General features: G+C 39.5%; 1 protein-coding gene across 2 annotated transcripts; it reads left to right on the plus strand.

The window, feature by feature from the left end:
* Positions 1 to 3,392: 3,392 nt before the first annotated feature.
* LOC131031566 (protein disulfide isomerase pTAC5, chloroplastic) lies at positions 3,393 to 10,650 on the plus strand. Of its 2 annotated transcripts, XM_057962720.2 has the most exons (6): positions 3,393 to 3,959; positions 4,041 to 4,136; positions 5,622 to 5,753; positions 6,325 to 6,565; positions 10,171 to 10,208; positions 10,321 to 10,650. In XM_057962720.2, exons 1-6 carry the CDS (start codon positions 3,438 to 3,440, stop codon positions 10,414 to 10,416), a joined length of 1,125 nt encoding a protein of 374 aa, XP_057818703.1. In that variant the 5' UTR covers positions 3,393 to 3,437; the 3' UTR covers positions 10,417 to 10,650. The 2 variants fall into 2 exon arrangements, with proteins under 2 accessions (XP_057818703.1, XP_057818707.1); XM_057962724.2 differs by lacking the exon at positions 10,171 to 10,208.
* Positions 10,651 to 10,963: the final 313 nt, after the last annotated feature.

The following is a 10,963-nucleotide window of genomic DNA, read 5'->3' on the forward strand; positions in this document are numbered from 1 at the left end:
AATTGGGAAAGTTATACTTTAGCATAAGATTATAATTTTTGTAAAGAATGAATGTATTACAAAACAAAGAATGCACCTATGTTCATAAACACCTTTGAAGTTTGCAATCTTTCAAATATTTTATGTACAAAGTTAGAGAAACAAAAACCCTCACACATTCAACTTGAAATTATAGAATGCAAAAGAAAACTAAAAGTAGAAAAAAATATTGAAAGAAACACCCAAGAAACTAAAGAAGCTTCAACTTAGCGAATACAAAGCATAGATGAACAAAAAACCAAAAAAACATTAATGAAAGAAGCACACATAACAATTTTGTCAGGATTCATTTCCTTGGTATGGATAAAAATCCTCACCTAGGTCAAACACTGATTGATGAGGCCCTAGAAGAGCATTTATCAACAATGCAACATTGGTGACCATTCTATTTTTTTGGGAAACCTACAAGTATAGAAACCAAGAAGCGTTCAACCATGTGAACGCAAAAATAGAGAAACAAAGATGTATATTAAGAAGCATTAGTGACCATTCCATTGGTCCATGTTTACCTTGGCTATTACAATGCCATTGAAGAGGAACAATGAGCAAGAACCCAACATCAATGACCATTCCTTTCGTGAATTACTTAGTGAATACTAAGTAGATTCGAACATGTTTTGGTGCTTATTATAACAAACAATTTAGAAATATCTTGGTACTGGGGTGTCGATGAGCGAGAAAAATGAGGTTCTAAAGCATTGAATACTCAAATGCTTGGAAAGTTAGCAACTAGGAATACAAGTAAATGGGAAAGGACACAAAGTTAATGAGATTGGCCAAGAGAGAAAGAATAGGTGGTTGCACATTAAATGCTAAAAAGTGGTCGAGACTAGTGGCACAATGCTTCCTTGCCATGCTAGACAAAGCAACAAACCTGCTGATCAAAATGGATGAAGAAATGAGACCTTAATATCTGATGGGATGGTGTTAGGGATAGACTAGCCTAGTCTATGCTCTTGGATCCTTCCCTTGGATCACCTGGCGTTCTCTTCACACCCTAGGGTCTCTAGGACTTCCCTTGCTTGAGGAATCCCCTGACCTTGCCCAATCCACCCACCAATGAGTTGCAATGCTGCCCCTAAGGTCTCACCTACTCATGAGATTCAAAACCCCTTACTATGGCTAATAAGGGCTTGGCTTGTCCTACTGCTTCCTAGGTCTTAGCAAGGTTAGGTCAGGTCTATTTCATGGTTTTTCCACCCATTCATGTGCCCCCAAGAGGTTTCAAGATTCCAACCCCTTACTGATTTCACTATTTTGTGTCTTTGCCTACAAAATAAGGTTACAAGGATTTTGACCAATTAGGCCTCCTACCTAGTCCTTTAGGGCTCCCTCTCACAAATGATGCACAAACTACCCAAACTCCCAAAATGGACAACCATTCATTTGGCAAGGGCTCAAGGATTTCTCTAGTTTTGGGCCTCCAAGTGGCCGTACAGTGCCTAGGGTGAATTTTGGGGTTTTTAAGGGTTTTGAGAGGGTTTTTATGGTCTGTCTGGGTCACAATGTATGTTTTGTGTTTTAGCCACCTTATCTGGATTGGTGGAGGCTCCTCCTTCACACCAATGGTGCTTCACACACTCCCCTACACCTCCTCCAAAGGGTGCACTCTCCTCTGACCAACCTTGCTCTCCAAGACCTCTGCAACTTAACCCTTCCTAGCCGGACACTGTTCAGTCTCGCCTAGGATTGGGTCTTTTGATGGCCTCCCTGCATTTTCAAGGGCCCTGCTTGCTTTGCAGTATAGTACAAGGTCTGCACTCTCATTCCCCATGGTTTCATGGTGGTTCCACAATGGGGAATGGAGTCATGATTCCATTTGCACAAACCAGTCCAAAACTGGACAGTAAGAAGACAACTTACAAAATATTTACAAGCACGCCACACTTACAAACCAAAACCTATTCTAATTGCTCAAAATGAAAGTATTTACACCATAGAAGACACTCCACACAGTTTTGCACGTAAATCAATCCATTATCAATCTTCCTTTACTCCATTTATGTTGACTGGCAACAAAATTTCAGTCTCAGTCATGTCACTTTGCTTGGGCCGTACAATGTCTGACATCCAACCCATTAACTTAGGGTTTGGAAATACTTATACTACCCTCTCCTCGGTCTGTGTGCCCATATTAGGGTTGTCCATGCTACATTAAGGATTTTGACCTCATGGTGGAAAAGTTGCTTGACAACTTTTAAAAGTTGTCATGCAACTTTTGCAACTTTTGAGCAACTTTCCCAATGTTGCTTTTCTTGACTCCTAGACCCACATTGGGCAAACCTAAGGACACCACCATGCTATGAAGGACTCCTAAACACCTCAAAGACACACATACCCTCTATTTTCAAGAAATCTCAATTTTTGACTCATGACCCTAAGACCTCAACTATGACCCTAACTAGGACCAATGAGCACATGGCTCTTTATTTTATATACAATGGCTTCAAAAGAAGCATAACACCAACAAAACAAAGAAGGAGGAAGAGCTTGGAAGGGTGCTCCTGCACCAATATCCATGAATGTCTAGATACCAACAAGGAAATAAAAAAAACTAAAGAAGAAATTCAGAATTAGCTTATGGTTAACACAAATGAATGTAAAAAGATCTATTATATCAAAGAAATCAACCCAACAAGAGACCATGAAGAAAAAGCCTACATAGGAGAAAATATTAAATGGAAAGCAAAAATACTAATAGCTCAATTGAAACTAGTTCTCATCACTTGAGGTGTGAAACGGGCAGACTGATGATACCAAATGAATAATGGGAAAATAGAGGATGCCAATTTTGCAACACAGGTGTGGTGGAGACAAAGCAACACTTTGTCATGGAGCCCCTGACTTACAGTGACATTCGCAACAAATATGAAGACATTCTAAAATCAAATGATTTAAACAATTTAGACAAAACAACAAACTTGCTAATCAAAATTCACTATCAAAGGGGTGATCTAAAGAAGAGTTTTCAAAGTGTTTAATGCTTGGTACCCCTTTTTTGAGTGGGGTGTGCTATTCTGGAGTCCCTTAGGCTACTTTGGCCTCGTAAACATTATTAAAATCTCTTATTCATTTATTCAATGACACAATGATTGAACATAAGAATAGTGTCAATTTTTTTATTTTATTTTCCATAAAATGACACTCCACATGAACCTACAAGATTAATGAGCTCCACCATAGGCCCCTCCCCTCGCCTAGATTCATGTAGAAGGGATTTTATGCCAAGAGGATAGTAAAATCCATTTCTACAAACATCTAAGAGATTAATTTTCAGCCCTTAGTATAGTAAACTCCATTTCTACGGACATATAAGAGATTATTTTTCACTAAGTGGTAAATGGCGCTACGTTGGGGTTATAGGGAGGTGAGTGGTGGGACTCTGATTGGCATTGCGCATGGCATCCTCAGCTGCACTTTGTGGATTTCAGTTCCCCGCGTTTCACCGCTATCAACTGAAAGTCAGAAAGGGGAGGCGGGCTTTTCCCACTAAGATTAGGGGCGTGGTGTGTGCAGCAGAGTCTGAATTGTGGAAAAGAGAGGAGGAGCGTTGGGTGGGAGAAGAGCAGCGCTGGTTGAGAGAGGAAGCAAGGTGGTTCAGAGAAGAAGCTCGCTGGCGTGCTCAGGTCCATGTTCTTCAATCTCAAATCTCCTCTCTCACCCTACAACTACAACTACTACAACATTTCCCTCTCACATCCCCACACTTTAATGCAAGTGGGGTGGATTTGCAAGATCAAATTTCGTCCTCATCCGATTTACAAGCGAAAATTTCTTCCCACTCCGATTTACAAGATCAAATTTCCTTCCCCGCCTCCACCATCACCACCACTAGCCTCAGCAACATCAACATCAACAAAAATAAGAAGAGAAACACCCTTAAATTGGGCTCCCGAGGAGAAGCTGTGAAAGAGATGCAGGTGACATTCATATTCATATTCATATTCACATTCATGTTAAAGAGGGAAATCTTATTTGCGATATGGGTTTGAGACTGACAGGAAGCATTACAAAGGTTGGGTTTCTATTCGGGAGAGGATGATATGGAATCTTCCAGCTTTGATGGAGGCACTCAAAGAGCTGTTAAGTCATGGCAAGTAAGTACTCATTTATAACTATTCATTTGCACCTATTTCCAATAATTACTCTCCTCCTACTCCTAGGATGGATAACACCATTTTTTGTTTCACACAGTTGGCATAAATGAATAAATCATGTGTTGTTAGCATGCTGGCAGTCTTTTAGAGAGCTGATAATAGAGTTTCAGTTACTATTAGATAGTTAAGTGCCGTCTTAGGGAGTATTTAGATAGGTAAGTGTTAGTTTTAGTTTAACAATTAAATGTTTTCATTAAAATTAGGTTGTAAAAAATTGTTTTTCAGAGATTATAAAATCATTTAATCTTCTTCAATCGAATATATAACAAAGATTCTATTTCTATTTGTGTATCTTGTGTGTATCTTTTGTATTTGTCACTAGAAAAGGGATTTCAGAATGGTGAGATCATCTAGGCTTGATCCTTGTAAGATAGATTTTGTTGTAAAGTTGGATAGAGAGCTAATTCTGAAGAAGATGAATCTCTAAGGCCAGGGGGAATCTGTAAAGGTATAACTCAATATGTATTGTTTTCTAATGATAAGAGATATTAAGAATTCGGGAGTTTGAGAACATGATTTGGAAACTTGGAAATTTAACAGAGTGGGAATTTGGAAATTATGGCTTTATATGAATGAGGTAGAGGAAAATTATGCCTTTGTGCCTTGGGAATTTAACAGCCTGTGGATTTTAGAATAGTGGAGAGGAAAATTTGATGAAGAAGATTTAAATTTGTATTTTTATTGTTATTAATCTATCTATATAATTATCTATTATTTGACGGATATGTTAGAGAATTTATTTGTTAAAGAGGAGTGCTGGAATAAAACATGTGTTATTAATATGCTGGCAATCTTTGGAGTCTCAGTTAGCATTAGATAGTTGAATGCTTAAAACCAAAATTTGTACAATTTTTTTATTAGAGGCTATGAAATTGTGCAATCCTCTTTAAATATACAATACATAAGTTCTATTTGTATATCTCTCTTGAATTTAAACTGCTGCAATCTCTACACTTATTATTACCATTAAATATGCAGCAAATGGCATAGTTGTGCTGCTTTTAGTTTGTATTAATGATTTCAACATGTGTGACTGGACGTTTATTGGATTCTCCAATTTTACTTGCAGCCCCCAAGCTGAGGATACAATCCAAATCTTTAACCAATTATTATGGGATTATTTCCACTTGTAATGAACTTGTGAGAGTGCTTTGCTGTGTAAGCAACGGCAACATTGGTTCAGTGTGGACAGCCACAGAATCAGTAAATTAGTTTAGTCTTATCATTGGGATTTTGTTTTACTCTTGAGGGGAAGGGATAATTTTAATTCAAAGGAAACACTTCTGATGGGGAGGATTCACTTTGAACTTAGCAATAATGATAGGATGGCTATATAATCAAGCAGAAAAATAAGCAAGTTTTAGTCAATTCTTACTTATGTAGTTCAGGCCTTAGAATTGAAATCCATTGTATGTTTTTCAACAGGCAACCCTAGGGATCGTAGAGGACGGAACAATGACGGCAGAACTCTTGGCAAAATTGCTAGGGGACGAAATGCTGGATACTGAGTTAGAGGAAGAATTGACTAATGGTGCTTCTCTTCCATTGCCAGGGAAGGTAAGTTTGTCTTTCCTTCGTTGTTCTTAAAATTTTGTTCAGTTTTTGGAATTATAAGATCAGAGTACCCAATTGTTTGATTACTTTGAAAATAAAACTTGTACACTTGTAGCTCAATGCCCTTTGAAGTTCTCAAGTAGCAATTCATTAGATTTGTGCTCAAGCATTAGTGCTCCTAGACTGTCTTTTCTCATCAAAATCGTCCATCCATTGAAAAAGAAATTCAAAACTCTCTGCTTACTATTAATTCCACTTAAAGGTCTCCTGCTTAAGAAGTGAAAGGTTATCACGTGTAGTAGAGAAGATAGAAAGGAAGTCTCATTCTATATGGCAACTTACTAAAAAAGGAACTTCTCTGTGTTTTTTTTGGCTTCAGTGAATCTTATTATGTGTCACTCTCCCTGAACATGTCTAGTTTAATTGAAACCAGAGTTGCTAGTCATGAAGAAAGGAGAAATATCTAATTCAAGATGTCTCGGAAGAAAGATGTAAAACATTTTCATGCTTTCATGACAATTAGTCAATTAATCTCAGTTCCAACTTCCAATATGTCTCGTAAAATGCTGTTCAGTTGAAGATGGCACAGGAAAAGATAAATGGCTCTGTTCAAAAACCAATTGCAAAGATCGAACAGGCCATAATAAGTAAAGCAGGAGGAGTTGAAATATCTGAAAAACGAGTGTATCTCCTGGGAGAAAACAGGTGGGAAGAACCTCAGAGGCTTAAAAGCAAACAAAATGGTGGTGGCACCAAAGTTGGGACAAGTGCAAGGTGTTTTAGTTGTCGAGGGGAAGGCAAAATGCTGTGTACAGGTAACATATCATTTCCCTTTCACAAAGTTATTTTAGTAAATGAAATGATGCTCTTGTTAGTTTAAAAACGAGCAGAGAAAACACATAACAAAAACAGAAAAGACAAACAACACACGATTTATCGTGGTTCGGCAAATTTGCCTACATCCACACTCACAGCAGGGAATAACTTCTATTAATCAATCACCATACCATACATGGACTACACACATATTTATACAATCGTATTCAGCTATAAAACGAATAGCTAGGAGAAGGCGAAAGGTCATTGGACCATTGGGCTTCACATTCCCAACAATCACCCCCGTGAAGGCCAACTGGTACAGCCATGCAAAACAACATCCCTGCTTCAATTCAAAACCTGCATTGCACCTAGTCTGCAAGATTTTAACTTCGCGAACTCTTGTTCACGAACACTATGGATACGCCTTCTCCAATTGCTATCAGTCTTAATAAAAACTAACAGCCGAAGCTCACCCGCAAGGATGCAAAAACTAATAAGAAGCTTCAGGCACTCAGTACTAGTTGTAGCAGGGTGCCCCCAATCGAGGCTCACCTCCATCACACTAGCCACACCTTCATCGACCATACTCTGTGAATTCTTAAATGAACATGGCATTGACCAATTTTGACTATGTGGTACAAACAAATTGTCAAAACAGTCCTGCACACAGACTGTACAATTGACATCCTTTGTATCCACCTTGCAACCTGCGGTCAAAAAGTTTGTAAAACCTTGAGTGGCGCTGTTCTGCAATTGATCTCGTGAGCTAATAACCACAAATGCTGGTCGACCATCCTCAAGCATTCCAGTGAGGAAAATGCCACTTTTCTCCATCAACACCCAAGTCCGCTTCCGACTTGTACACAGTGCATAGGCCAGGTCATTTATGCAACTCACAGCATACGACGAAGGCTTCTTTGTTAAAATAACACCACCCTCGTCTTCCACAGCCGGTATTGTTGAAGCCTCAGAATCGTCCTTAGTCTCCACTTTCTTGTGCTCATTATGAGCGGCTATATGAAGAGTTGTCTCTTCTCCCGGGGTCTTCAACAACTGCTCAGAATTTTCCACATTCCTAGATCTCGCAATACCTAGGTCCAAAACGTAAAACGCCTCATTTCCTCCCTCTCTTTCTAGACCTCTCCCATCCAGAGGTGGTCTGTAATCTTGACGATCCCCTGCCACAGGACCCTTCCCAAATCTCTGCACTGCCACTTCTTTCAATATGCCCATGATCCTCATAAACGTCTCCACATATTGCTTTGGAAGTCTGTTACTGTCATCTGCATAACCTAAGATGGACAGATGGTCATTAATGTCCAGTACCACATTAACCGAGTCCATTTTCTCTGCCAATAAAAGCAGGTGCTCCTTGAGTGTCTGGTTTTTCACCTCCAACCTCGCAATGAGGTTATCCTGGTCTTCAACTGCAAAACTCCTGGACATTTCTGACTCAAACATACAAAAATCCCTTTGGTGAATATCCTCACCTTGGAGACGTTGCCCCATATTTTGCAGTGAGGAATCATTCCTGGCATCCGGAATGATTGTCCTGCTAGGACCCCACACAGCTGTCATGGGAAACATTCCATCCACGACCTCTTTCACTACAGGGGAAGTCTCTGCTCTCATAAGAGCGTTTGCCAGCTGTGTACAAGCCAACGACCTCTTCAGCTCCCTAAAAATTCGGACGCCTTGAAACTCATCTGCCGCCTTGTCAGCGTTCTTCTCAGCTACCATAAATCGGGGGTTCATGCGTCCAACCGTAGATTGTTGTTGGTGCTGCTCGACCTGCCACTGTTCTGGAGCCACCAATTCTTTAACAAAACCGCCATCACAACAGTTCCGTTACCAATAACGTGAGGATTTTCTTTGTCCAGTAATTCTTTAACTGGCAAGTTCTTAATATACAGGCCTTTCTTGTCCGCTACGTATGACAGGTACCCCGAATCCTCCTCTGTCAAACCATTCTTCGCTGCAAACAAATCCCGTTGGGCCTCAGTTAAAGAAGAATGTCTGTGTTTATCGGAGTGCATCTTTAATTTTGCTAAGGTCATGCCATCTGCAGAGCTCTGCTCTGCTACCTCACTCCAATTTGCACCCTCCTCATACGGATGCAGAGCACAGTCATCATCACTCCTAATTCCAGCTGGTTCATTTTCTTTGAAGACCCCAAAACAATGGGCATGCTCTTCTAGCCCTGAGTATTTCTTCTGCTCTGTGCCTTCCAAACCGGCCATGCAATTCACAGGAGACTTTGTATTTATAAACACTAGCCTAGACCATGGCTGGATAGGTGCCAATATGCCTCCTACTGCATCAATACACGGAGCCTTATAAACCTCTGTGCGCTCATCTTGCTCTTGATCAGGCGAGGGTTTGAGAAGAGCGTGGGAGGATATGAACCAAGACCGATCTTTAGATGCCTCCCAGTCCAGTGTGAGTTTATCTTCAACGAGGGTGTCATTCACAAAGGCCTTGTTAAATTCATTCAAAAACTCCTCGTCTTCCCTTTTGTCATGGTACTTCATGATGTTGTCTCTTCGACTCCGCTCTATCTTTGCCAAAGCTAGGCTGTCTATAGCGCTCTCTGAAGCTTTATCAAAGCCAACATCATGTACAGAACAGACTTTCGCTTCTGATTGTGTGCAACTGAAAACTCCCAACACCTCTGGAAACATGGCAACCGCGAGACTTTGACCACCTTCCTTCTCCATGACGACGTCGTTTGGACTCCCCCCCTGGTCCTCCTTCAACCAAGGAAACAACGACATGTCATCAGTGGCATGTGCAGCAAATTCTGCTTGCTTTGGGCCATCTGTGGATATCCTCTCGTCATTGCTAAGCTTCCCAGGGCCACAACTCTGCTCCTCCTTGTCTCGGGAGGTAAACTCAACAGCGAATTGAATCTGGGTCTCGATAGGCCGTCTCTCTTTAGCAGTTTGGGGACAATCACCATTCTCTTGAAATTCTTCGACTTCACTATTAATCTTATCATCTTTCAAGTCCAAATTCTCCTCATCTTTCCAGCCATCCCACCAATGTACACGACGCTTCGTTTTAGCCTTCACTTGCACAATTTTACTCTCCACCGAGTCTAAATTTGCAAGAAATTCCTCGATGACTAAATCGGTGTCTACAATTTTTGGTTGCCTTTTAGCCTTCTTGAAAGACCAACAATTTCTTTTGACGTGGCTGGCTTGCCACAATACCAGCAACCAGTTTCTCTACCTTCAAACTTCTGCATCTTCTCGAGAATTTTCAATCCTCTATCTATCTACCTTTCATCTCTGCTCAAGCCAACCATGGCTCTGATACCAATTGTTAGATTAAAAACGAGTAGAGAAAACACATAACAAAAACAGAAAAGACAAACAACACACGATTTATCGTGGTTCGGCAAATTTGCCTACATCCACACTCACAGCAGGGAATAACTTCTATTAATCAATCACCATACCATACATGGACTACACACATTTATACAATCGTATTGAGCTATAAAACGAATAGCTAGGAGAAGGCGAAAGGTCATTGGACCATTGGGCTTCACATTCCCAACAGCTCTCAACTCACAAGTTCTACTCATGTTTCTCTCCAGAATGTGAAGGCACTGGCGAAATGAATGTCGAAGAGCAGGTTAGACATCTATTGATAATAATATTATGATTTACCATGTTTTACTATTTCTCTTCTGCATTGCAAAAGTCATGTCTATTCCTTGAGATTGATGATGAATCATGTGTTGCAGTTCTTGGAATGGATAGAAGAAGCCAAATGCCCTTATTGTGAGCGTTCAGGATATACTCCTTGTGATGTGTGTGAAGGAAAAGGTGGAAAAGTTTAACAAAGATAGCAGATTTTGGCTAATATCTATTGTTAATTTGTTATTGTGAATTGTTTTAATTTATGTAAATAAATTTATTTATATGCAGTTTTCTAATAAGAAAATGTAGATCATGTGTAAGCATGTGAAAGTTTGTAGTCAATATAATAAAAAATGCTTTGAAAAATATGTTCTCATGACATCAAAATTGAATTGTATAACTATGATACTACATAAGTGTACTTGTTTTTGTTAGTTTAGCTCCAGATTGATCAAAATCATTGTCTTCATGTATTGAACTATATAATAAGAAGAGTTATATTAAATCATAGCGTTGTTCCAGTTCATGCATATAGATGGGCAGTTTGTAGCATTTGTTGTATACCACTTTGATAATTAATTGTTTAATGTGTGGTTTATTTGTTTTGGTTTATCAAATAGTATATTTATTGCATTGAAGATGCTTTAAGTTTAGGAATTAGGTGTAGAAGATCAGATTTGACCACCTTTCTTATTCAAAAAGTTTGAATTTTAAAGATTTGTTGGATTTGATCAATGATCTATGTAA

Source organism: Cryptomeria japonica, chromosome 6 (assembly GCF_030272615.1).
Source record: "Cryptomeria japonica chromosome 6, Sugi_1.0, whole genome shotgun sequence".
In the NCBI taxonomy this organism is placed as follows: Eukaryota; Viridiplantae; Streptophyta; class Pinopsida; order Cupressales; family Cupressaceae; genus Cryptomeria; species Cryptomeria japonica.

Coding starts and splice junctions, on each gene's coding strand:
- LOC131031566 (XM_057962720.2), top strand. CDS start 3,438: ATGGCATCCTCAGCTGCACTTTGTGGATTTCAGTTCCCCGCGTTTCAC. Junction 3,960..4,040: donor AAGCTGTGAAAGAGATGCAG/GTGACATTCATA, acceptor TGAGACTGACAG/GAAGCATTACAAAGGTTGGG. Junction 6,566..10,170: donor AGGCAAAATGCTGTGTACAG/GTAACATATCAT, acceptor GTTTCTCTCCAG/AATGTGAAGGCACTGGCGAA.